This window comes from Micromesistius poutassou (assembly GCF_964030765.1).
Source record: "Micromesistius poutassou genome assembly, chromosome: 22".
Classification (NCBI taxonomy): Eukaryota; Metazoa; Chordata; class Actinopteri; order Gadiformes; family Gadidae; genus Micromesistius; species Micromesistius poutassou.
Window position 1 is genome coordinate 9,843,415 of NC_140292.1, and position 27,972 is coordinate 9,871,386.

General features: G+C 47.4%; 1 protein-coding gene across 3 annotated transcripts; it reads right to left on the reverse strand.

Moving 5' to 3' along the window:
* Positions 1-841: 841 nt before the first annotated feature.
* Positions 842-23,758, reverse strand: pik3r1 (phosphoinositide-3-kinase, regulatory subunit 1 (alpha)). Of its 3 annotated transcripts, XM_084486865.1 has the most exons (15): positions 23,620-23,758; positions 21,952-22,605; positions 13,550-13,642; positions 13,371-13,445; positions 12,773-12,904; positions 11,402-11,603; positions 10,837-10,919; positions 6,064-6,271; positions 5,749-5,929; positions 5,326-5,451; positions 5,077-5,219; positions 4,782-4,958; positions 4,584-4,658; positions 4,296-4,466; positions 842-3,912 (listed from the first exon to the last, which is right to left on the reverse strand). In XM_084486865.1, the coding sequence occupies exons 2-15, from the start codon at positions 22,286-22,288 to the stop codon at positions 3,723-3,725; spliced, it is 2,193 nt and encodes a 730-aa protein (XP_084342991.1). In that variant the 5' UTR covers positions 22,289-22,605; positions 23,620-23,758; the 3' UTR covers positions 842-3,722. The 3 variants fall into 3 exon arrangements, with proteins under 3 accessions (XP_084342991.1, XP_084342993.1, XP_084342992.1); XM_084486867.1 differs by lacking the exons at positions 10,837-10,919; positions 11,402-11,603; positions 12,773-12,904; ... (2 more) ...; positions 21,952-22,605; positions 23,620-23,758 and adding an exon at positions 8,647-8,978; XM_084486866.1 differs by lacking the exons at positions 10,837-10,919; positions 11,402-11,603; positions 12,773-12,904; ... (2 more) ...; positions 21,952-22,605; positions 23,620-23,758 and adding an exon at positions 7,460-7,769.
* Positions 23,759-27,972: the final 4,214 nt, after the last annotated feature.

Genomic DNA, 27,972 nt, shown 5'->3' on the forward strand with positions numbered 1-27,972 from the left:
AATATTGAATCGTTTACTATAGTATTTGTTGCGCCCATATAATAGGAATGAAAATGATTGATTGAAAACACCTGCCTGGAAAAATAAGACACAAATGATTAATGATTGCCTATAACTGTTGACTTTCGTTCGTAACTATAAAACAATAATCATTGTTTTAAGGGACTTCCCCTTTAAGAGAGTGAGTGGTGGAGTGAGAAGTTACTTCGGTAGAGAAGAAGCAGCTCCACCATGAGAAAACGGTTTGTTCCTAAAAAGCAGTGACTAAACTGCCTCAGGTGAGTTGAAGCAGGTTTGTTTTAATTTCAAGGAGGCAACATATGACTTTCTCTGATAAAAACATTTTACGTGTGCGTCTACATATTTTAAAATGTCAACACATGTAACAAACCACCTCTCTGGACCAGCTGAACCACTTTCTGGAGCACGGTGGTGGAAGTGTCATGAGTTCTGCCGCAGGGTGTGAGCGCACCGTCCTGCTCCAACACGCTCAGGACGGTCCAACCCGCTATAAACAGGTCATGTTGGGTTGATGTTTCTACAAGCAATGGCAGAACCACAGCCCAGCGTTTTATGACATTAATCTAATGGTGTCTGTTACTGATAGGACTGGGTACAGATAGCCTGCATGAGATTACGGCCAATAAAACTCATGTCAACATGCTTTTGATTGCCCCACAATGTTATTCTTGTTTTGTCTATGAAATATTAGTCCTTCCTTGCTGTGAGGGTTCAATCAACGTTCACCAAAACAATATTTGTTATGAGCTTCCATGACCCCTTTAAAACATGGAATGCATATTTCTCCTGGTTTGTTTTGAGTCAAGACACGAGAGCGCTGTTACTTAAAAAGAACAAAAAATGTATTTTTATTTAACAAAGCCCAATACAGGTTTTAAAGCAAAACTGTGGAACACTGGTAAATCAGTCTCACGGCGTCGACGACACACCAACATGAGACTGAAACATAAGTCGAAGTCGTACAGAACACAAAGGGAGAAAAGAAAAAAGTATCTTAAAACGTAAGTGGTGCATTTTGAAGAAGCTAAGAGGAGTTCAAAGAGACCTGCGATCATTGACACATTACAATGCCAACAGCCCAGAGATCGAATCGTTTTTCCCAAGACAGGAGAATTAAACAAAAATGTCATACATACATTTTTTTCTTACACCAATTTAGTAATTACGAATGTTTCAGCAATGCAATGGTAAACTCTGCCACCAATAAGTCCGAAATATGTTTTAGATTAAAGGAGATGGGTCCTGGGTCATTCATTTTGTAGCAAACATTCATTGTTCCTGTGGTCATTCCTTTTCGAATAAACTCAAATCAATCATATTGACCACGTTTACTTTGACATATTGACTTAAGGTGGTTTAATATCATTACACCTGAAAATACACACATAGACCATTCCCATGATTAAACAAAGAAAGTACCATCGTTTTTAGAAAAGGAAATTGTCATCATGGGAAAGATAGCAAAACAATTTAAACTAGGTTAATGATCATGCTACTTATCAGGTTAATGTCATTTATAAACATAGGGAACAAAATGTGTTTAATTGGTCAGCAAAACCGACCAGAATGCATTTTTTGTGGGGGAGTTAGGGCCATATCCAAGTCTTTTTTTAAGGCAAGTATATAATTGCAGTATTTCAAAAGAAAAATATCCAGCCAAGAATGGCAGGTAATTCTATTATAGTGGTGGTCAAATTGCGATTTTATAGAATAATTGCAGAACATGCTGTATTTCGTAACACGTGCCAATTTCAACGTTTATGTCAACGTTGAAACTGCCAAAGTGTCCAGTCCAATTGAGTTCAATTTGTATTTTCCGTAATCTGGCCTCAAACATGGAATACATGATTTAGTACCGTCTTCAAACAAAGCCCGCCATCACCACTGGCATCAATAATGCATTATGAAAATAAAGAAATCACAGACTATTTGAAATGAGCTGATCCACCCATGTAAACACTTAATGCTTTTCTGATACAGAAAAAAATACTAAGTCGACAATGTATACAGGAAGATAGAACAGCCTCCCTGTTGATTCTCTACCATAGCCATGGTCTTTAAAACAGTTCTGCTTTGATATCCTTTTGTGGTTTTTATAACAAAATAAATCTTTATAGTTTTTTTTTCCCGTGTTCACGGAGATGGTGAAACAGCGCCATATGATGCGATACGTTAATCGTACGACACGTAGCATACGATGCGTACGGATATCGTACGACGTGTAGCGCACGTTTATCGTACGACACGTAGCGCACGTTTATCGTACGACACGTAGGGCTATCGTACGCCGTGTAGCATTTCGACGGTTATCGTCACCCCTTTCCCCGCCACGCTACGCACGTACCCAAACTTTGACTTTTTGCGTTGTTTACGACAAAGATTGTCAAAACTTGGCCTGGCTACGTTAAGAAAGTCACTGTGAGTGAAGCAGCTCAAATACTCAACAAAAGGCTTGGCCTGAGAAGCTATCGGGCGGGTTGGAGCAACAGGGCGTGACAAAATAATCAACCTGTCCATCTGTAAGCCAGTCAATAAAGTCATCTGCGATAAAGTACATGTCATTTTCTTTTACAAATCAAGTTGTCCTTTTTTCTCTATATCTTGGCATTTTTGACAAAATATCCTTTTTAATTACACTGGAAAAAAAAATATTATTTCAAGCAAAAACAAGCTTATATCGTTGGTGGCAACAGAAGAAAATATACAGTTTTGAGAGGTGATATAGAATTGCATAGCCGATCCGATCACAACGAAACGAGAACTATTCTTTTTTTTGGTATGGTACACTAGGTATTATCGCTTTGCACAAGTCCTCTATGTACATAAATTAATAGTTTCCACTTAATCTCTTCTGTTCATAGTTTCACACATGTCCAATAGGTTTTTTGTTTCCACAAAGAAAAAGCAAGGGATCTTGACCGCCCAGCTCCGGGGTTGAAGTCCATTACGAGTCTTTTCAAGAAACCCAAACAAAGTGCCATTTTGCTACATTTATCAGCTGATCCATGTTCTGCTACAAAAAAAAAAAAAAAGTGAATACAAACAAACTAACGCACACACGTCCAAACACACACGTCGCACAGCTTCCTGATTCAAAAGGTTTTGGTCACATAAACTACCTCGCACCATATCTCTCTCACACACACACACACACACACACACACACACACACACACACATAAAATACCTCCCCAAAAGAAATCAAGACGGGTGAGGGGGGGGGGGGGGGGGGGGGCAATGTGCGGCCGGTCTCTGTCACCCGCTGAGGGCCGTCCTCCGGCGGGGCGGGGGGGGGGGGGGGGGGGTGGGGGGAGACATTCCAGCTGGTACAGCTTGAAAGGAGAAAGCACCGTTTGGAAAGAGAAGGCCTTCAAGTCCGTCGCCGTGGAGACCGCTCCGCGGGCTCGGCCTGATTCTGTGCTCCCGCCACAAACGACAACGACCACAAAAATAAAGAAGGGGTTGAATCTACATTCAGGCTTCTCAACGTCATCCACAGCCGGTGGCAGGTCTCTGAGTCATCTCATCGTCCTCCTCCTCTCCTGGTGGAGCCTCAGTGGCCTCTGTCCGTCTGCCTCTTGTGTGAGGTCCACCGGTCAGAAGGAGACCAAAACCAAAAGCCCCCCCAGCCCCCCCGCCCGGGACACCGCCTCTCCAGTCCGTCCACGGTGGGGGAGGGGGGTCCGTGGGGCGCGGGCGTCTCAGCGTCTCTGCTGGGTGTAGACGGGGTAGGCCAGGGTGACGTTGAGCGAGTCGTTGTGCTGCACCAGCGAGGTGTGCTGGTAGTGGAGGACCAGCTCCTTCAGCGAGCCGTACAGGTTGTAGGGCTCGGCGAAGCCAAAGCCGGACGGCGTCTTGTTGATGACGCAGTGCTTCACCTCGCCGTCCACGCTGCAGGGGGAGAACAGAGGACGTTGGTTTAGACCTCATCTTCTACAACATTCAATTCAGCCACTCACTGGAGACGTGGGAATGGAAGATGTCCTAGTTTTAGCTCCGTGTCCTAAATGAGTCGCTTAAGGACCCCTACGGGGAGACTCCCGTGACTCCTCATAGCGAGGTGGCCCTGAGCAACACACCTATCCCAATATTGCAATATTGTACAGCGCTTTGAGTGGCGAGTGGTTGGAAAGGCGCTATAAAAAGCCCATTTACTCCTCAACACGCGCAAGGGCCAGTAACGTCTTGTTGGTACAATGGTACAATTGGTACAATTTTAACAACGTTAAGCTTCAAAGAGGCGTTCTGATAATCAACACAGGGAGGGAACGTACACAACGCTGCAGGCGTAGCAGCCGGCCTTGCTGCTGTCCCGGACCAGGAATGTTCCGTCTCTCTTGCCCCGCAGGAGGTCCTCGGCCTTCAGACGGTTGATGTTGCCCAGCTTCCAGGAGCGCTCGTCGTGGTGGGGCAGGTCCTCGTCGTCCTCCACCATCGAGTACTGACTGCAGACACGAGGGGAGAGCGGGAGGTCAGAGGTCAGGTTGTGTGTCGGGGGGGGGGGGGGGGGAGATAAGGAATGACAGGGAGACCGGAGAACAAGGTTTGCAAACACAACTCACTCTTCTGTGTTCTCGTTCTTGATGCCCAGCCACTCGTTGAGCTTCTTCTGCCTCACGCCCTTCTGGGTCAACCACCTGGGAACAGAGGAGCACAAGGTCAGCCCCGTCGGGACACATGGCCAATGAGGAGCCCTGGCCTCAGCCTCCGCTACCACACACACACACACACACGTGTCTACGCATCGCGGGGGCACTCACATGAGGTACTGATCCCTGGTCTTCCTCAGCTGTATGAGGTCGGGCTTGATGCTGTTCATCCTCTTGTCGATCTCCCGGTAGTCGGCCGCCTGCTTCTTCAGGTCCTCCTCCAGCCGCCGCTTGCTGTCCACGATCTCGCTGATCCGCGACTTGAGCTTGTCGTAGTTGCCCATGATCCTGGGAGGGGCAGACGGGGAAGAAGGAACGTTAAGCGATGCCAATGAGTTTGCCGGTCGCCATGGGAAGGCGAGGTGGGCGGCGATAGACGAGAGAGACGCCGTGCCGTGTCACTCACCTCTGGATCTCCTTCTCGTTTCCCTCTCTCCTGAACTTCTCGATGTACTCTTTGCTGTAGCGCTCTTGCGTCTGGCACTGCTCCTCGAAGATCTTTATCGTCTCGTTGAACGCCTCGATGGCCGTCCTCTTCATTTGGATTTCCTGGGAGAAGAAGAAGAAGCGGAGCAAGCGGGGTCAGTCGATCGGCTCCGACTCCGGTCTTGAGAGTGCGTCGATGCGATGAGCGTCGCTGAGGAGCAGCACTTACTTGGGATGTTCTGGTGTACTCTTCGTAGAGCCGGTCGTACTCCTTGTTCTTCAGCTGGTACTGCTGGTGGTACTCGCACAGCTTCTTCCCCACCGCCTCGATGTTGTCCTCCTTCACCACTTGATCCTGAGGGAGGGGGCGACCGCACACACAAGTGTTACAACCAGGACCGGGGGAGTTGTAGCTGCTGGTCCTTGAGCCAGTATATACACAAACACTAGGGCGACCCCCCGACTTCAGGGTTGTTAAGTGGACCCCAAGTGGTAACATCATGCCGCTGGTCGACTGATCGTTGCACGTTTAGCAACGTTACGTTTAGAAATCAATATTTCAATATTGAATAATTTTTGGGGGGTCTGAAAACTTTGTTCCAGGGCTCAGTTAGTGTGAATCAACTAGGATTTAGTAGATTGAGGCGTTTACCTGCTGGTGCTTGGAGACGGGGAACAGCAGCTTGACGTCCAGCTTGGGGTTGTACTGGGCCAGCGACTCGTTGCGGTAGTGGTTGATGAGCTCCACCACCGAGCTGAAGGTCAGCGGGTCCGAGAAGCCGTACTTCCCGTCGCGGTGGAAGATCTTGATCAGCTTGTTGTTGCCGCCTTTCCTGCAGACCGGAAGCGGAGAAGACAAATGAGCCTCCGCCCGGCGAGCTACACGACACAAACCGCTCAGCGCCGGCGGAAACACACGCAGTGCAAACACGGCGGGCGCGGCCGCGGCGAGGGGGGGCAGCCTCACCTCAGGGTGAGCGTGTAGTCGCCGTGCATCTTGGTGGAGGCGTCCCGCACCAGGAAGGTGCCGTCGGCCGTGTCCCGCAGCTTCTCGTTCACCTCCTCCCGGGAGATGTCGCCCCAGTACCACTCCGCCTCGTGGAGAGCCATGCCGTTGTTGGTCACGATGCCGTTGTTAGTCGCGGGGGCGGGCTTGGTCGGCTTCGGAGGTAGTGCTGCGTCGAGAGAGACGAGAGAGAGGGGGGGGGGTTAGTGTTTCCGTTTTAATGTTTTAACGGAAACAAACAAGGAGGAATTAGCCCGGGACCATTAGCGCTGCGAGGTATTGATCGGTCCTGAGCGAAGGGGTAATCTCGTTTGCGGATCTGAAAATAGCCCTGGCCTGCGTGACAGAACAGAGCGGGTGTTCCACGTACTGGTCGATGAGTCACTTCAGCAGAACTGAACCGCTGGCGGTCGCCGGCCGCTGGTCCTCACTTCATTACACCAGGTGCAAATCACATCACCCCCCCCCGCCCCCGCCGGGCCGTAGTGGCTTGAGGCGCGAGTCAATGGGAAAATGCTTTTATTCAATGAAGACGAGACGCATCAATGGATACCTCCACCACCTTTCCCACTCTCCTGGGTCTAAGTGAACGCTTTATTTGTATTGCAGCTAAATGAAGGCCTACATATTATTATTACATCTTAGCAATTCAAGATCACGGGTTCAAAGCCAGGTCCCTGGAGAAACCCGATCAATTTAATTTCTGCTTGATCTACGTCATTGTGGTGGCTGTCATTCTGTCCTTGCTGGCGTTGCCGGCGGCGACGGTGTGACGCCGGAGCCAATAGGAGGCCAGCTAAAAGGGTTATTTTTACCCCACACCTCTGCACTCCCCTTGTTCCCACCTCGTTAGCACCAGATCTGCTGCATTTCTGCCGGCCCTGGCAGAACTCGGCCACATGGTAACTGGGCAGAAGACCAAGTAGTGCCAGAGAGCCACGCACCGCGGCCCCCTCCCCGTCCACCAGGACCACAGCACCGCGCAGCAACGCATTACACACACAAGATCAATGTGGAGCCGAGATGTCCATTCATCTATGCATTTTGAACCCGTACACAGACTTCAGCGAGCAACTCTGACTGTTAGAAATGTGACAACATGACGGACCATTATGAGGATTAAATTAGGTTAAAACCACTGCGGTTACTGCTTTTGAGCAAGCTTGTACACAATCAGCTAGGGTCGGGTTTAAATCTCTACAGACTGCTAAACACACGGATGTAAACGATACAGGAAAATAGGCCATTCATGGTGTCTAATTCAAACAGCCATGAGTTGCATGAATTTTCCGCCGATTCTATTGGACCACAGCAGAGGCACGGCGTAGCCTGCTCGGTAACGTGTTACATCACTCACCACAGCCAATCACGTCGGGTGTCTGTAACCAACCACTCCTGCATCCTTTATTCCCTGACAGCGATGAGGTCATTCCCGACAGACCGATTGCCCGTACCGCCGCTGCACAGATCCTCTAGCAAGAAAGTAAAGCCACGACCGCACTAGCAAAAGAAAAACACCCGTAGATCCCCCTCTCCTTCTCTCCGGTGCGCAGCCCTCTTTACCTCACAGCGCGGCGGCGAGGAGAACAAAACTGCGCATTGCCTGCGAGCGCAGCACACAACAGCACACAGGCAGCCTCTCTCGACCTCTTCCCCTCATCCCCTCTCGCTCTCTCACTCACTAGAGCTCTGCTGTTGGCTCCCTGGTGGCTGACTCCGCCCCCTGCCTGTGTGTGAGTGCGCGCGTGCGTGCGTGTGTCTCATGCGAGGAGGAGGAGGAGGAGGGGGAGGGGGGGGTGATTCGTCCCAGCGCTCTCAGACAAGACGGGGCTGTGCTGCCGCAGCACGTAGGCTGGCGCGCGCCACGCTTAATGCCCCGGTCCAGACGCAGTCGGGGGTCTCAGAGCTATGCCTGTAATCCCCCCGTGACACCGGGGGGGTGAGAGGGTCCGCGGAGACGTGTCCTAGAGACAGAGGCCGGGGGGGGGGGGGGGGGGGTCCTCTAAATAGACCCGGGGTTCTGGGTAAAGATTAAAGATGACACCCAACTGTCAGATCTGGTCAGCCCCCAGATCTGACCAGCAACCGGTCCTGGCTCTGGACCAGCATGGAGCCCCCCGGGGAGCCAGACGCGTTTCTATGCATGTTTTATATATTATATTATTATTAGAAGTACCACAGCCACCGCTATCACAACAAGATCAACCAACTTCTGCCCTGCCCATGAACACACAATGCTGACGCAACGTGGCGTCACACTTCTCTCTCCCCCACAATAAGTGATGTAGTCAACCCTTTGAAGGCTGCGGGGACGGCGCCTGATTGGCCAGGTGGGACACAGCCTCCAGCGGAGTGGACCCGTTCGTACGGCCCGTCGTGATAGGCTCGGAGGGTGTAGCAACAAGCAGGCAGCGGTAAATACCCGCCGAAGGGAACCCGGCGGTTAACCCCTGGGGTCCTCCTGTTTGATCACCAACCCGCTCTCTGCCTCGATACCAAACAGAAAAGTTCACTTCAATAAAGGACGAAGGCCAGTAAACTCACGTTGCAAGTTGTGCATTCTTCTTCTTACGATAACCAGCGACTCCTCTTAAAGATCCTTCCTCATCACGAGCCCATGAAACAAGTCATAAATCCACAGGTTGTCCTCGGGTCCGTGTCCATGTGCGTGTGAGCCCGATGCGGGGTGTATGTTAAGGAGTCCTCAGTGATCCGCCAGCAGCAGGTTTAATCCCTTCATAGCCCAGTGTCAGGTGCAACACGTAGCTGCTGCTGCGCCGGCAGAACCTCGTTGGTTAATGATCAGCCGAGAGGCGCGTGTCGACCAGAGGGACTGGCCCCGCCTCCTCCCCCTCCTCCCTCACTCACTCACTTCCTGTTGGGGCTGGGCTCAAGTCAGGCAGGGCTCTTCAGGCTCACTCTTCCCCCAGTATCAGAGCTGCCTTCTGAAGAGCCTGTGTGTGTGTGTGTGTGTGTGTGTGTGTGTCTGTGTGTCTGTGTGTGTGTGTGTGTGTGTGTGTGTGTGTGTGTGTGTGTGTGTGTGTGTGTGTGTGTGTGTATGTCTCCCCCATGTGTGAAACAGGAGAGTGGCAGCAGGAGGAGGAGGTGAGGAGGGAGTGGACTCTGTCTTATGATTAACTTGCAAAGCTTGCAAATATTTGCTGAGCCGAACGCTTTGAGGCAGGCGGGACATGTGCAGGGGGACATGTGCAGGCCCAGGAGGGCGGTGGACTGGGTGGGGGTGGTAGGTGAGTGGGTGGAGGAACCCAGAACACGAACGCCTGTTAACAAGGCCTGCTCTGTGGAGGGCGTCCAGCGACCCAGCTCCCCGACTCTAAGTGGGCCTTTTGTCATGGACTTTAAATAGCCCCCAGTCACTGTGGGGGGGGGGGTGCGCGCGCACACACACACACACACACACACACACACACACACACACACACACACACACACACACACACACACACACACACACACACACACACACACACACACACACACACACACACACACACGGGGAGTTTTATAGACGTACTTCTCCGGCAGCCCGACGTCGGACGTATAATTTGCGCATCCAAAAATACATCCGACCTATATTTTCGAGATAGGCACAGTGCGAGCGCCTTGTACTTCACATTTTTCTGTGTCTGAGGGACTGTGCGTGACCCGGTGCGTCTGCGCCGCTATTTGCGTCCGCTTCCGTGTGCGTTTGAGGGATTTCTTTCATTTTAAAATCGTTTTTCTGCCGCCGCCGCCGCCCCCGGGTCTCCGATCAATACGTCCGCCCGTGGTCGGGAGGGTAGGCACCGCAAGGGCGGCTCTGCTCTGCGTCAGGGCCCTCGGGCCCGGGCCCCTGACAGCCCAGAGAGGGCCTGCAGAGCGCTCCATTATATACACAACACCCCCCACCCTCACTCCCCGGCAGGTAATAAAAAGTTTCACCGGCCACAGTCAGATGTGGGCGTCTGGGGCCGGGGCGATGCAGCTGCTTTTAACTAGCCTTATGAAAACACTGCAGTGTCAGGCCGCGCTCAACACAGCCCCCGTCAGAGGAGGGAGGCCTGGGGGAGGACCGGCCACAGCCACAGTTCTGCCGGGTTGTTTCTTCTTTGCATACGTTTAAGAGTCAAGGACGCTCGCTACACTATAAGGAAACATTTATTAAAGTAATAAAATGAGGAAAACTGTTCCTCATTCCTTTAAATAATTAATACCAATCTCATGACTGTAGAAAAAGAAATCGATATCGACTCTGGCTGGAGACACCCGTTATTCACTTGATTATTGGTAAATAACGCAGCAATTCTTAGAAACTGCAAAATACACACACACTTTGTCCACGGTTCATTGAGCATGCAACCAGTCCAGATTTAGCCCTGTGATGTGCTGTTTACATCCTTTAACTTCCTGTGCCGTCTCTATTTTGTGAAGCGGTTGAAAAGTGGTTAGACACAAATTCCATTCTACAAAAAGCTACGCACATAACAGCTCATCAATGTTGTAGATGAACGTCCCTTATAGATTTGAAATGTGTGAATAAAATCTAAAAAATAAACCACTATGAAACAAAATGCAGAAGTTTTCTTTCTTCTCTCCACGGACCCCAATGATTTAGAGCGGTCAAACCCTGGGTGGACGGAGCCGTGTTCAACACGTAGAAACACACGGCGCCCAGTAAACACAGAAGACAGCCACACGTAACCCAGAGAGAGAGGAGCCATGAACAGCGTTTACCTGGAGCTGCCTGGGTCTCGTTCACCTCGCTGGTCACCAGAGACTCCAGGATCTTCACGTGGACCTCCGGGTTTGGCTCACAACTGCATTCCCGGGGAAAAAAAAAAAAAGAAGAACAAGACAATAATGACCGGGTGTCTCTTCGTGTGGCCTTTTCCTTTTTATTGTTGTACGCACTGTTATTGTTTTATGCAGCGTCTATGCCTAAAGCAGCCCAGATGATCTGCCTGGACGCTTTAATTATACAGTAGAGGTCCCCGCCACCCCCACCTTCTCCACTTCAATTCCTTGCATGCCTCACATATGTGTGCCCGGGCGGCTGCGCTAGGAGGCCCATGCACACGTGTCAGTGCTTGTACCCGGGTCGGTTTCTGTGTGTTCCAGACGCCGTGTGTCTTGGTTTGTCTGTGATGGAACAGAACTCCTCGAGTGCAATATCGTCTCGAGGTGGGTGGGTGGGGGGTCTGTGTCTCTCCGTCTCTCTCCCCCTCCCTTTCTTTCTCCCCCCCCCCCCCCCCTCTCTCTCTCTCTCTCCCCCCCTCCCTCTCCCTCCCTCTCTACCCACCTGGCGAGCTCCTGTCTGAAGAGCACGCCGCTGAAGATCTCGCCCAGGGCGCGGGCGGAGAGCCGGTTCTTGGGTCCGTGGTGGCAGACGCGGGAGAAGTGGCGGAGCAGGTGGTGCAGCGTGAGCCAGTACTGGGCGGGCAGGCCGGGGGAGCTGGGGATGGAGCGCAGCAGCTGAGCGCACTCCTCGGGGTTCGTCACTTCTGCGGGCGGAGGGAGAGGAGCGTTCGTCAGCGCTGGGACCTGAGGCCTACAGTCATGAGCCGTTCGTTATCACCAGTCAACGCAGTATCCACGCGCGGTTAATTAACACGTCACTAATGAGGCTGGTGATCATTTACTAATGGGCTTCATGTTAACTGAGGTCATGGTGTTCATGTTAACCAAGGCATTTATTTATACTTTACTTAATATAGTAAGGGTTAACCCTAAGCCTAACCTATCCTGATGCTATATAATAATGCATATTACTGCATTAACTAATTTAATATTTAACACATTTAAAAAGAAGAAAGGCCCCTCAATATCACATTTCCCAGAATAGGGACTACAGCCTACATGAAATGTTCTCTGCACGTGAGTGTCTCTCTCTCCCTGGGTGACAGTATTAAGGCACATTACTTCAAACAACGAGATGAGAGACACTGCAAGAGAACAACCACAGCGCGTCGTGTGGTGGACTATAAGTGTTTCCATTGGCTGGCAGAGAGATGCCGCAAGAGAACGAAGCAGGCGATGTTCAGTTGACATTAACCGCATCGCACATCCTGTTTCTGAACCCCTTGTGACAGCCAGAGAACACATCCCTGCAGAAAACCACCAGAATGATGAAGAACGAAAAGAAAAAAGAAAAAGAAACCAAAAGGACAAACTGTAGAAACCGAGGAGAAGGGTAGACGTTAAGCAAGGCAGCAAGTCTTTTCGCTTGTGAGCCAACAAGAGACAAATATTGACTCTAGTGGAGTCATGTGTTCAAAGGTACTGGGTGTTCGATAGCGGTCCTTAAGGGGGGTGGGGGGGGTTATGTGAGCACTTCCAAATGAAAGCCAATGATTAACTGGAGACATTATATGTCGGGGTTAAGGTACAGCCAAGTGACAACACTCATTAATTCTGGCTCTGGAGACACCCGTACGAGTCGCTAACAAGATAGTGTTTCGAAAGTAAATTTGCACACCATTACAAAAATAAATAATGAAGTGACTCATTTTATAACACATTGCATGACACGCTAATTACGATCCGCAAACAAAAAGGTATGATTATGCTAATAACACTATCGGGAAAGATGACTAGGGAAAGACTTGGGAACTCATGACTCAAGAATTGAGCATGTAATATGGACTTTAGGTGCTCCGTTCCTCTCCCTCACCTTGGGCGGTCTGCACCATCTGAGCGTACACGGTGGCGGGGATGACGGCCTGGGGCAGGTCCTGCAGGTAGCGGTGCACCCCGTCACAGAGCCCGGCCAGGTCCAGCTGGTCCAGCTCCTCTGCGGGCTGATCTGTTCAAACACACACATTGATTTGGTTCAGAGGCCGGTGCTTCCCCGGGTCGATGACGCAGGGCCGTTGAGTTCGGATCGGGAGCAAACGGTCTGGCCGGAACTGGACTTTAGCCTTAAACACGCCGGCCTGTGCATGTGTGCCACCTGGTGTTGGGCATAGACTGAGTGGTGGAGGTGAACGCCACGCGGGGTGTTTAAATCGTTCTTCCGTTTTGTCTGAGAGATTATTTTTATCCACTTGCTATGCATTTGGCTGCACACACTACGACATTTTGCATGACAGCATCTTACGCATTGAGGATTGTTAAAGGCAGTTAAAACCCCATCACTACCATCTCAAATATGTTACTAAAAAAAAACTGTACATGTATGCACACCCTAACTGACACAACGGTTTGAATCTCTGAGTTAACACGGGACATGCAGGGTCCGTGGGGCTGTGGTTGAAAGAAAGGCTGCTTACCAGATTCAAAGCACTGCCTGACCTCCAGCCCAGCGCCCGCAGCGAATGTCCGATACAACGTCGGATTATCTAGACCTGAAAATGACCAAGATACAAGAAACCGTTGACTGTCAGAGTCACTGGCAAACAAATCAATACTCTGGAGCAGATTCGGTACTAGGGAAGAGGCGGTGACTCACCTTTTCTCTCAATGGCCTCCAGCAGGGAGGCCAGCATGGGTGGTGCGGTCTCCGGGGGGGCAAACTGCTCCGTCAGGTCCATCAAAGCGAACCCTGGTGGGGGGGGGGTGAAACAAAGAGGGGCGGCATTAAGATACGGATGTGGAGCTTATAGTGTTCCTCGATGAGATCGAAGCTTTGTCCATTCATCCCTGTATAAACACAAACACTGAACAAGAGGCAGGGATGTAAAGATAATCCTAGAAAACATGAGACAAAGCAGCAAAGCTGATTGAAGGTATGGAAAAGACTCCCATTTGATTGGAGAATTGATGAAATGCACATTGACAACACAAGAACTTAAGCCAGACATATTACCATACCAACATGAACAAATTGCGTACCCAGATGGGGGAGTTTGATTCACATTACTGCTCCTGTTTTGGCACACAAAGGCCTGTTCACCCAAAGCCGTCTACTTTAGGGAGATGTCTTTGTCTGCGTTAGTTGTAATATATGTAATACACCGTACATAATGATGCTGTTTGTCATGTAAAAAGGTACGTTAAATGTTCTAATGAAAACCACGTAAAAAAGACAATTGGATCCTCAGTGTGATTTCTGGGGGTAACCTGACGATTTGTCAGAGCTTCTAAGGAGTGGAAGGCAGAGCAGGACCAAAGGAGCACTAGAATCACCATAAGGGCGACCACAACCTGAAGAAAAACAAACCAGAGGATTCAGAAACCTGGGGCTTCTGGAGCAGCAGAATACATTATGTTAGCATATGGTGAGCCAAGCGACTAAAGCAAACACCCTGTGAAATGAGGTGAGGCAGGTCTTGGTTTTCTTTCCTCCCTCCTCTACTTTATGCCTTAGATCTCAGCACCCAGGTGCAGACATGAAAGGAAGAAGGCACTGGCACAGATTTTATTTGAACTTGAGGAAAGAAAAAAAAAAAAAGTATGTTTGAAAAAAGAAAAAAAGAAAAAAAACGTTTTTCTAAAAGACCTTGCTGTTTGAGGGCCCAGAGTCTGCAGTTTCAAAATGCTGAGGTCTTACGAATGAAGGGCTCTTCTGTGTGCAACGGTTTCTCTTCGAGTAAGGCCGAGAGAGGTAATGCATTCGAGGAGGTACATTAAACAGGTCTTCCGAAAAACACATCAACGCAAACGCTAGTCGGTGCTAATATGGAAATACGCGCTGATGCCAGCAGATCATTCACTTCTCCGTTGAATTCTCCGCTGACCCCTCACACCACTCCTTAATATAGCGCATGTAGGCCGATACAAAGTCTTCAAAAGTAAAAAAAAAAAAAAAAAACACACAGCCAATATTTCAAAGTTAATGTAGGACAACTGGCCATCTGGGAGGCGTTATTGGAAGCGGAGAGAGGGGGCTTTCTGAGAAGCCGTGAAACTTTGAGATGGAACACGAACATCGCCTGCCCCAAATATAGCTCTAGACAGGGGCCTGCCACTGCACACCTTGAGACTAACCTTTCTCCCAGACAGACACCCAACACAGCTGACCCCCTCACCCAGCCCACTTCTCAGAACCCCGACTCACAAGCCGTACATTTTATGTACACCACCCTGATCATTTTCCGTTTACTAAAAACAGTCCCCTCATCGATGCAACAATTAATCAGGAATTGCTGTGACTCGCAATGTTTAAGCAGCAACAGACCCAAAACCAGTGCTTCTAGTGCAAGCTATGCTTCTTGAGTCGGTCGAGCTACTTTAAGGCTGCCAGCAATGTTCCCTCTGAATGCTCAGGGCCTGTGTAGCAACCGTATGTGAGAACTGAGAAGCACACATCTCCTCTGCAAACGCACACCAGCTAAAATCAGAGTGGCATGTCAAATGAACGACCTCACAGCCCATTACGACGGGTCCACTAGAATCCTCTCGCCTTAATTCAAATCGCAGCAACTTGCAAACTAATGTTCTCTTGGAGTTGCATGGAACATAAAAAGCCATTTAATGATGGGGGTTTTATGAGGAGTGCATGAATGTGGTGACTGAAACCCTATTGAGGGCAAACAAAAACACAAGGTATGTAAATAAAATAAAAATAATAATAAAAAAAATCAGCTTCAATGGCAATAAAAATACAGAAATACTGAATGTTCTAGCATAGCTGGATGCAGCGTTTCAGAGTGCACTAGGACTTAGTCGTTGAATCTACAGATGTTGCAGACAGGCAGCTTTTGGTGTATGCTAGAAGCTTCCACAAAGAAGAAAAAGTTATGGGAGGCCCTGTTAAATGTATCCCTTCTAAAGGAACAAGAGGAGAGCGTGCCATAAAGGAGATGTTTATAAGGTGCGGGATGGCTCTTAAGTGATCTCCACCACAAATGGGTCCCCGGCCTCAATGCAGCACAGCTTTCTCTCATTTTACAAGACAAGAAGAAGATGGGTATTAATGGCTATACCGAGGCGGTTATACTTTTAAGAGAAGGTTGCAAGTTCACGTCCACTGGAAGTCCTTGCAGGTCGCTTAACACGCCTTGGGTCACCCACAAACTGATCACAGTTAAAGAGTTTGTGCACAGAGAGATTTTTATTCGCTCAGTCGTGAAACAATATGCGGGAACATTGATATGCAGCATCCAATCATGCGTACATGTTTCAATTGAATTCCCTGTCTTGTGGTGGCCGCGTGTTTCTTGTCTCCATGACTAGTGTCCAAGTATGTGTTTATTTACCCTAGCGCCCCTGCGAGGGGCTAGGGATGGGCTGGGATGAGTGGGTCCGGTTACTTCTGGGTACTGCGGAACGACCTGCTCGTTTCAGCACCCATGGAAACGGGTCGGGTAACCCACGAAATATGTCAGACATTTTTTGAGATACGGCCGGTGATTTCCAGGAGAGTTGCCGTGGGACTCATCAGAGAGTGCCCGGGGGGGGGGGGGGGGGCGGCGATATGCCCAGTGAGGAAATAAATGCATTATTTTGGTAAGGCGATTGGTGAGCAAATAATCAAAAAGGAGATGATTTGCCCTTTAGAGCCCACATAATATGCACTTCCATAACAATCACTAGTCAGGGAGGCCAAATAACCAAACAAAAGCTGCACGCACACCAGAGTAGTGACAGCTGCGGTCCAAACCTCCAGGATTCTGATCTATATTTATACCGCCGCTGACAGCGAGATGGACTTAAATGTGCAAGTAATTATTAAGAGCACATGTTGCTTCATTGGAGGTTGTGCGGGTTGCTACAGTAGTACAGACTGAACCTTTATGTCCGCACCGGACATCATTTTGCCCCAACAGTGAAAGCATGAAGTGCATGCATGGGATGGACCTCTACTTCCTAATTCCTATTAGGGTTTCTGTTCCACTAAAGGAATCTGATAATTCAGTTTTATCTTTTGCACCAAATGTAAAGCAGGCTTAAGAGGTAAAACCACAATTTCTCAAAAAAATATTGACTTCCTCTTTTCAAACTGCCATTTATTTGAGTACTTATCATTTGATAACGTTATAAAACACATACATTATGTGTCACCTAATCTCATGATGTAAAATCTAAATGATCTCTCCTTATTAAAACCAACTAATGAAACGTACAACAGTCAAATGTACAAGACTCCAGCTCTTGAAGCTGGAAGTGGTCAGTCACAGTTAAATACACCAAGATTTTAACCAAATATTTTTTGGTTAAAAAAGAGGCAGGCTTAAGTTTCAATAGGCCAATGGATCGTTTGAGTTTATACATTTGACTGTTAACGGAGAGTACTGGAATGGCTTGCATGACACTGGAATGACAATGTCGCCCCCTAAAGGATATAACATGCACTGCAACAGCCCAGGGCTAACCAATGAGAAGCCTGTTGCTACAGCTTGTTGATTAACCCTGTGCTGGCCAGAATAGAAGAACGTTCTTTACACATTAGCTTGTCAAGGCAGTGTGGATGTTCAATATTAAAAAAGCACATTCCCTTCCATTTCAGTTTGCTTAACCGCTTCCAAAAACAGCAACAGCCAACATATCAAATCAGCCTAAAATAAAATAAAAAAACGACATTATCTACATTCATCTGTAATTCACCAATAGTGTCTTGAGGTGTGCAACTAATCCAAATAATGTGACAGACTGTAGTTAATGCCTAGCTCCTTTGATCCATAAGTATGGGTTTAGCATTAGGCACCACATGTAGTGTCCATACAACATAAGCCAAGGAGCCAACAGGATCCCAGGATTTGCCTGGAATGGATACTGCATTACATAACGCCACACCTCCAGGGCACAAGGGCCTCACAGCAACTAACTGTGGTAGCTATCTGGAGCCCTCCTTCTCTCCAACTCTTTCTAACAATCACATTCTCCCTCTCTCTCCCTCTCTCTCTCCCTCTCGACATGTTTTCTAAAGAAGATTTGCCAATTCAGACTCCAGTCTCTAGAGGTGATCAAGTAATGAAACACATGTGCATGCTCTCACGCACCCAGGCCCATAAAGCACAGTGTTTCTGGAGCGGTGAAGGCCCCAGCGCCGTTTGCTGGGTGATGAGAAGAAAAAAAGATCCTAATTACAATGTGGGTGGATTTTACTGTTACCAAACACCAGGGTTGCATTCATTTTACTTTTTTGGGCCATTTTAGCAGAGGAAGGTTTGTGAGATTGTAAAGTTGCTGTTTATATACGTGTTGACTGGAGACAACTTGAGTGTATACTTTTGGATAAGAACATTTGCCCTACAATTAATTACTATTTGTACATGAATATTTTGGGGAAAGCAAAAACATATTTTACAATACAAAATAAGATACCCTACACCAATGACAACTATCTAGTTGTTTAAAAATAGTAAACAAGTGCAGCAGAAGCCATTCAGATAACTTTGCCCACACTAAAACAGTAGTCACTACGTCCCTATTCACCACACATCCACCGGGCGCATTGTTCAGCAAGCTACTGCAATCAGCATTTAGTACAATACTGAATCATCACAATGCAACAAATTGGTCTAGCATGCAGTCTGCGTTCCACCAAGAGTTCCATTACATTCCCACCTCCAGCTGCTTTAGGGCTTCATCAAAACAAGACATACACTTAACTACTGCATTATTAAACTCCGCTGCACATTAACAACATTCCCAATAACTGCCCATGGGTCCTCCTTAGATGTGTGGCCTGCTAACCACACAATTATAAAACCTGAAAACATGACCTCACACATGAGGGAAGGTTCAGCAGGTAGGAACATCGCAGAACGTGGACGGTGTCATGCTGAGCTAGGACCTTTAGAACCAGTATGGGTGGAATGCAGCTATTTGCCTACACTGTGTGGGGACATTCTTGAGGAAACAGTCAAAGGCTGTTGTAGCAGAACTTATTCCTCATATTCATGACTGTATTGATAACATAGGTATGCTGGTTTGTACGAATTCCCTTTTGTACATTTGGCTGCAGCTAAACAATCAAAAACATGACAAAATGTTTCATGTTTGTTACCTAAAAGTAAATGCATGTGGGATCCATGACACTAAAACTTTAACAATCACCTTCTTAGTATGCACTGCAGGTCAAGCTATGCCAAGAATATCTAACTTCATGCAACTTCTTGAGCAGACCTTTGGACTTCTTGTGAGAGGACCCAGGGTTTATATAATAACAGAAGCCCCCCTATTGCCACATCTCCAATATCTGAAAACAGGATATAGGTCTGCAGAAAAGCAAACAGAAATAGAACATGAAAAAAAACCTGTCTCAACGGAACAGATGTGTGCAGAAGAAGAGGCCCTAGAAAAGGAAGAGCGTTATCTTAATGGCAGAGTGCTCTGTAACACACACACACACACACCCTGCCTCAGGCCTCAAACCACAACACGATTGGGTTTGAGTTTTCAGAAAAAGCCCCTTAGCCTTTATAAAAAAAAGAGAAGAAAGAGCCAATGTTTAATTGCCATTTGCAACCAAAAGCAGAAATGACAGAATCCCACATAAAAAAGAATAACTCAAATGTTTCAATTGGCAGTGATTCCGTGCCTAACTGAAAATAAAAGCACGGCGATAAGCCTTCAAATATTTCCTCGCACAAAGCTGAGCTTCACCGCGTGGCTCAACATGCAGAGTAACCAGCAGATATGCAGAGCAGCTCTCCACTGGTTTGAATGATATGCATGGCCAAACTGCCAAGTGTCACATTATACAGTGAAACGTGTCCACAAGACCAGACTCCAATCCCGTAGACGGAGGAAGCGAGGGGAAACAATAGTCTACTTCCATTCAAACATTTTAACAGTCTACTTTTTCTGGGTTTAAAGCTGCTGGTTGTTTTTCTTTGTCCCTGTTAATCGGTCTACAAACCTAGCTTTGGCGTCATTCTTCCATTATGACTGCCAAAAATGGAAAAGAACAGAACACTTAAGGCCATGGACGATGGCCCTGACCAGAAAAAATGTCAAATTACCCCCCTCCAGCCGAGCACTCTAGGTGGTAACTAGTACCAGGCAGCGAGGAAATAGAGCCATGGCACGCCAACCAGGATAGGAAATCACTTGTGAATCACTTGTTTTCTCCAGTGCCTTCTCTACTTCATAATTAACATAAAACTTGAATTCATAATTGAACGCTTTATCTATATGCATCCATGTCTCGGCAAAACAACCCAGACCTCGCCCGACCGCCACATCTCGTGGCTAAGGACCCAGCCCCTGCACTGCGTCACAACCGCTGCCCTCCTTCCAGTGCGGCGGGCCCCAATACATACATACTGTGTGGAGCGAGGGGCCCTGCGAAGGAGGGAGTCCTCGCTAGGGCCTCAGAAATGGGGCCCTGGAAGCGCTGGAATGAAGGGCTAAATAGTTTCCCAGCACTCCCTTGTTCTCTTTCTTCTCCACATCTGCTGCTCTGATGTAAACGCCCGTGGCTCGCGAGGACCGGTGGCCCCTGTTCCAGCGCTTGCACTTTCCACCTCTCTCGCAGCGGCAGAGGGGCCTCCTCCAGGAGCACTATCAAAACAACCCGGACAAAGAAGGCCAAGAAAGAGGGAAGGGCCGGGGAAGGAAAACTAAAGATGCGGGAGAAGAGAGAGGGTGGTGGTAGATGTGTGTGTGTGTGTGTGGGGGGGGGGGGGGGGGAGAGGGTCATTGGCAGTCAGCGATAAATCACAAATGTTTTGTGGCCACAGATCCATCTCCCGCCATAGTGCCTGGCCCTCTTATGAGCCACCCTGGCCTGCAAGCCCTGTGCCACACACACACACGCACGCACACGCACACACACACACTCACTCCCCCTTCTCATTGCCCTCCCCTCAGCATGCAAGGCCCTGCAAAGAATTTCACATCCACACCGCACGGACAGAAAGTTTTACACGCTGGCCGTCAACTGCTCTGTCAGACCAAACCGAGGGAGAGAAGACTTGGGTGACGTGGACTTTGTCCTATGTTTGCTTCAAGACTAGGTGAGGGTTAAATTCGGATTACACAGGGGAGGTATTTAAATCTTAATATACTGGCCTTTTGGACCCCATAGGGATGAAAATAACTCCCATCGTCCCAAAGAATTGCAGCTGGATAAGAGGGTCAGGCTACATTAGTACCGGTCCCGACTAAAAAAAGGAATAAATAAGAAGAAATCTGCCCTAAACATTTTCTTCGGTCAGAATTTGATGTTTATTTACATACAGACACATCCTGTTTACTGTTTCTCAATTACATCAACATGGAGAGCACAGGGCCCCATCTGAAATAGGGACAAAAGTAAGGAGTCCGTAAATAGCCATCATTCAGAAGAGCCATTCTGTGCTCTCCCTCCCAACACTGAGGTCAGATGCTGCCAACCACACAGCTAGCGATTCATGAGGGCCAAGGCCTGCAACTTAACATTTTTTCACTTTGATCTTGAGACATAAGCTATGATGTGCACAATGTGATGGAAAAAGTACCAGTTCAAATGTTAGCGATTAGGATCCTGCATACTGAAAATAACTATAGTACTTCCCTCCATCTCAAAACCCAAAGCATATCATCTCGTGATATGCAATCTCGTAATTGGTTTACATTGCAATATTCAACTAACCGACGCCTGCCAAGAGACATCTTAGCAATGAACTATGTCACCGGGGTGGTTCCTCCTCCAAGTGTTGAGGTGTCCCTGAGCGGGACACATAACTCAAACTAGGTATTGGAGTAACTTCCTCTCAACCTAGATCTCTAGCAAACTAGCATTAGAACATTAGAACAAAAAAAACATGTGAAAACATGAATAGAGTCTTGGAAAAACTGCCAGCCCATCCATAATTCCAGTTCAGACAAATCACCTAACTCATCATCCACCGAAGACAATTTCGAAAAAATAAACGAGGAAAACAACTTTGAATGCTGTCCCCACGGTGATGCGACATGACAGCTTTCTGCAATTCACGATTTCACGAGATTTGGCCCACCAGGAATCGCGTTCCGACTCACCTTGCTCCGAATCGGAGTCGGCCTCCGCTCTGGAGGTGGCCGGGGCCAGGGGCAGCGGCCGGAGCGGTCTCTGCTTCGGGGTCGGAGGGGAGAGCCATTTCTTCCCGATGTACTCCACGTAGGTCCCCGGGAAGTCCCCCTTCACCTGGGTGGTTTCGTTGAAGCCGGGCAGCCAGCCGATATCGTCCGGCCTCTGCTCCAGGCCCTCGGTGTAATCCAGAGCGAGGAGGGCTCCCTTGCAGACCGTCAGTATGTCCCCGACGTGCAGGTCGATGTCCTCCTCCCGCTCCTTCTTGTAGTCGTAGAGCGCTCTGTACTGGTATCCTTCAGCGCTCATGCTGATGGTAACGTCAGAGCTTACTTAGTAGAAAAAAGGTATTGTCTTTTAACTCCAAGCTACTTCTTTGAGGCCAGTTCCAACAGGAAACTGCTGGCTGTCGTTTACTACATACAATATCCCGGCATAAACAACAAGAAAATGATAATGTTGGTAAATCAGAATAAACTCTAGAGTTCAGAATTATTATTTTTTGCAATGTTTTAAGTGTCCTTTTGCATACGACTCAGGTAATGAACCAAATGCATGTCTGTTGTCCGCAATGCTCCGGGCCCATCAGTGGAGCTGCAGCGGCTCCTCCAGAAAGCAACACAGACCTGTAATATGAGAGGGGAGCCATTTTCACAACGTTGCATAAGACACTTTTTCAATCGTGTATAATGTCAGTATTGTTAAAATTACTGACCAATTTGCCCCAAAGCTTTATTATTATTTGATTTATTTTATTTTTTTATGAGAAGATCGTTTTAAGTGAACTACTGGGGGAATAGTTTATGATGACTAAGGAAATTATAACTAGTTTAAAAATCATTCAGGTCATTCAACTTTGCTCTTTATAACATAATATGTTATAATAACGTAATATGTTAACTTCTACAACTAATTGTTCCAAAAAGCTACCAACGCCGTACACACATGCAATAGCAATCAACGCATCTTCTGCTTCTGTTAAATAGTTACAGACTGTGCATTGTCACTTACAGTACACAACATACAACTTTCTCGTTGAAGCTTTGACATTTTCATTATCATTGCACCAGTCACATTAATTTGTAATGCATCACATCAACTTTTAATAACCTCAGCAATGCAACGTCCAAAAGCTCTGACGCAAAAGTTTCTACAACCCGAAAGCAATCAGCGTGACTCCGTCTCAACGCCACCTACACGAGAACCGCGTCACCACGTATTGATCTGCTGTCTTAATTGAATTAGACACGCTGATGAGAAAAACAACGGTGTGTTCTGTCCCCATTAATAAAACCTCACGGATGCTAACAGTAGCCGCCTCCGCTGCACGAGCCAACGCTGTTCGTGTTTTACTCCTCATTCCGTCTCATTTCTAATAGTTGTTTGTTATAATACAAGAATGCAAAGGTGTTAAATTCTAGAGATGATCTGTCGTACTCCCTCAGACGCTGACCGCGACGTCTCCTGAAGCCTTCGTTTAAGTTATTGATAACTTGTAGCAGGCAGAGAACCGCAAAGCTAAGTTAGCAGGTTAGCTTGTGCGGCTACACGGACCCATACGTGCGACGGGCTCGTTCGGGCAAATCCCCGAATTATCCAGTTTAAACACAAACCCAAGTTAAACCATGTTAAAAACAAACCTCAATGCAATCTTCGGTACTTCCGCATATCCAATGGATTGAAGGCAAAGCATTCACAAAAGTTTTAAGTCATGGTTTACAGAGCTGTATCGCTGCTGGTCGACTTTAACCTGGTTTTCTCCGTACAAGCGCGAGGCGTTCCAGCCCACAGGACAGGCTCGAGCTCGCTGGGTGTCAATCACGCGACGTCACAGCGTCCCGGGTAATGTAAACCCAGCGCCATTGGCTCAGTGTAACCCATCCCCTAACCGTTGTTGCAGGCCGCACATCCGATTACATAACTGGAATATAAACATATAGGGTACAGTCGCAGGTTTGTTGGGCTTATTGCCATGTTATAAGGTTTTCATCAGGAAAATTAGGATAGAAAAGCCTGTATATATTTTGGATGGTCGTCCTATTTTTCATCTGCCAACTAGACATGTTTGACAAACCAATCGTCCTGATTTGAGAATTTAAACTGATGGCACAACCTTCTACGTATGTTTATATATTGTGTTGTAATTATTTTATTTATAACATAGCCTGAAAAGCCTGGGAAAGTAAATCACTCACATAATGGATTTCCATCTCACATGCCATCCCCAGTTTTCCATTTGAAGATGCAGTTGGTGAATAAATGATGTGTGCATTTAAAATATAGATGTGTGCATCTTATTGTGCCAGTTACAATAAGGAACATGGTGAGACTCCGAATATGAAGCTTCAGAACATAACGTAGGCAATGGTTAGTGCCTTATTTTGAATGATGATACATTATAATACTGTTGTTACTATGTGATTATTAACATGTTCACATTCACCCCGCCATGCAATATGTGACTGTAGATTAAAGAAATAACCTGCAATGGGATGGTTCGCACTTAACCTTGTATAGTTTGTCAAAACAATAAAATGCACAAATCCAAACATGCTAAAGATCATTTCTGGGGTTAGTGTGAGGTGACCCAGATTCTGTTTTTTTTGTCCTAAATCAGCGACATTGAAAACCACCAATCTACAATGTAAACCTAATAGACTCTTTTCAAAGAGTTCGACACACACAGGTGTGGCTCATAACACTAATTATGGGTCCGTCACATGACCCCATGGTACACATGTGACATCTTCACCATAAACGTAGAAGACACATAACTAGTGTGATGAGTGACACCTGTGTTTGCCCTAAGATGGGGCCTCTGAGAAACGGGTCTATTGCTCAATATTGACAGGTCGGAATTAGTTGCAAAACAAGGGAAGAACAAGTTAGCACATGCTATTATTTATATTCACAGAGGGAATTCCGCTCATTCTGCTTTCCTAGAACCGACCGCCCGTGCAATATGTATCCTAATTCACCCTAAGTCACTTTCGCCTGAAGACAACTGGTTCAAAGACCAACGGTGAACAAGTTAAAAATGAGCAGAAGCAGCACATCTGAAGTATGCAGTTCCAATGAAATCTGACCAATCAGACCTACTGCTGGGAAACATTTCCCCTTTATCACACGGGGGCCGAGTGCGGGGGTGAACCGCGGTGAGGCTGAGACTAATGCTCTCTAATACTCTTACCCACAACCTGACTCACCCACCTAAATAGATTCTCCTGTATCTGATGCCGGCCCCTGGGAGCACTCCTACGGTAACAGAGCCAGACTCACACCCCTCCGCATCCAAACGCTTGAAAGGGTTTTGAACTCTTACGTTGTCTTTAAAAAAGAAGAAGCAGCAGCAAGCCTAGCGTGTGACAGCACACACACAGCAGTGTGAAGGCACATCCGGCCCTGACCACATTCCAGGAAGCGTTTGTCACTCTTTAAATTACTGCCTACGTCTGGAGGGGGAAGCCATCTTGTCTGGTATCAAAATGGACAGCTGCAGAGTGTAGGGACTGGGAGTGAGTCAGTAACGATGTGCTCGCTGTGGCGAGGCTCGGTCACGTCTTGGACTTCTCTCTCGGAGTTCTTCAACGGGCCAATCAGCACGAGGCAGGATATAGTTAGTTACAGATACAGTTGCAGGGTTATCTGCAGCCTTTACCGTATCTGAGATCTTTTCAAGTTCTCTAGGTTCTGCTTGTTCTTCTCACTATTTTCTGATTCCTTTGATATCATATGCAAGAGGAAAGAGGACTTTGAAAAAAGAACAAAATGAGAGGACATTCAGAAATGAACTTCCAGCCAGTGACAGGCTTTCTGCTTCCAGTGTCTGATAAATTGAAGTAATGTCAGTGTTTAGCATTTTCACTTAGTCACGACACAAGGTAATTACGTATTTGCCTATTAACATTCCCTGTGTTCTAATATCTGTTTGCCCTCCATGGCCTTCATCAACACGTACGTGTGTCATCCCTTTAACATAACTTCACCCAACCTTCACACACACGCGACAACGCAGACTTGAATGTCCAGGCCAGCACAGAGGATGGCATTCCTAAACAGGCAGCGAGACCTTTAATTAAAAGGCTACAACTCTGTAACGATAAATGTCCTTTTTATGAGACAAAATACCAAATAAATACCAGGAAAAACAAAACACTTCTTGACATATGAAAGACTTTAGGTAAAAAGCATCTAAAACGTATTGGCCCCTAGCTTTAGTCTCTGTAATTTGAGGGGTTGTCCGTCTTAGAGTCCATTGCAGTGGAGTCAGACTGGCTGGGGCTGAGAGGCAATCTCAACCAAGTTCTTTTGACTCTTGAACTTTTATGGCTCGCAGTAACTGACAAAGGCAGTAGTAAAAGGTTGATTTATTTCCTATAAGTCGTCTGTTAATCTTGTAGTGGATCATCGTCAATTTGTTTTGCTGTCATGAGTGCATGCAGATCTTCTCTGGCAACTTACCGACTGTACACGCATACACACACATGCACACGCACACACACACAAACACACAAACACACACACAAACACACACAAACACACACACACACACACACACACACACACACACACACACACACACACACACACACACACACACACACAAACACACACACAAACGCACACAGACAGACAGACCCACATACACACAGACAGAAATACACACGCATGGACTGGTTTGAAAGGACAGTTTGAAAGTACAAAATGTAGCTTGACTTAACCCAACTTTCAAGGATATAGACCTTATTTTCATTCGCTAAATACCAGTAAATACCAGGGTAGACCTTCCACATTTGCTTTTAACATATCAAGAAACCACATTTCAGAGGAAAGAGTCAATCTTTTAAAATGAACTATAAACAAAACAAAAGCAAATCTAACCGACAAGGCAGGTTATGTTAACCCCATAATAATGTCAAACACTGAATCATCAGTTAAATTAATTTATTAAATCGTGGGCGATGTGTGAGGCGACACAAGAGGTTGTGGGTTCAACAACCAAACTCTAGTCCTGGATGGGGGGGGGGAAATCTGTGCACAGAGAGTGAAACCACGACCTAGTTTGAGGGTGACATGTTTATGGTTGATGAACACAGGCCAGTGATTTTCGAGCAGAGATCGCAGCCTCGCCGCAGGCCTCTCTCATTGGACGCACCGGGGCCTTGAAACCGCGCCAGGAGCGGAAAGCGTTTCCTCTTAGTGAAACCGAGCAGTGTTTCCTCTGCAAACCTCCCTTTTGACTCCCTCTCTCCCTCGTTATGTCCTCTATCTTTCTCTCTTCGTTTGTTTACTGAAAACATAGTTTGTCATGAGCACAGGCGTTTGTTTCTCTTCAAAGAACACCACCGGACCCTAACAGATCTGCCTTTGCATGCCTTTTACACATATCTCAGAGCATTTTTTTTCTGCTTTGATAATGTTGTGTAGCATGGATAATCATCGAGATGCAGAGGAGAATGCAGGCCTACCGCTCGGCAGATAGCTGTTCTTAGACGACCCTGGAGATAAGGCCTCGTGAGCCCGTCTGGCTGAGCCACAGTGGAGTCAGACTGGGGGGAGGAGGGAACCTGCATTAATCTCTAGAGGGATCTAACCGCGCTGAATCACAGGTCCCATTGCACAGTTAAAAGAGTTTAAGGAGTATATGTATTCATGTCTTTTTACAACAGTTCACAAGGTCACATGTACAGTTTTAAATATTAACGGCTCGGCTTTCAGTCCTGACCGTGTGTCATTTGCTCAGATTAAGGCCCTGATGGTGGTGAGGCCGTTCGGTAATTACAGACCGCGCTCAAACTGCTCTTTGTGCGATTCCCGTAACCAGGGCAACGGGGAAAATTAAATGTCTTGGATACAAGGAAAACACACACCCTTGCCTAGCAAAGGGAGAGATCTCATCTTGGGTGGGGGTGGAGGGTGGGGGTGGTGGTGGTGGTGGTGGGGGGGGGGTAGTTGGATGGCTCCACACGATGTAGAAAAAGAGTTTGGTTGTA

Excerpts from the sequence above, each read along its gene's own strand:
- pik3r1 (XM_084486865.1), bottom strand. The coding sequence starts at position 22,288 with ATGAGCGCTGAAGGATACCAGTACAGAGCGCTCTACGACTACAAGAAG. Across the intron at positions 13,446-13,549 it reads GGAGGCCATTGAGAGAAAAG|GTCTAGATAATCCGACGTTG; the intron begins GTGAGTCACCGC and ends GGTCATTTTCAG. Across the intron at positions 5,220-5,325 it reads AGTACACCAGAACATCCCAA|GAAATCCAAATGAAGAGGAC; the intron begins GTAAGTGCTGCT and ends TTCTTCTCCCAG.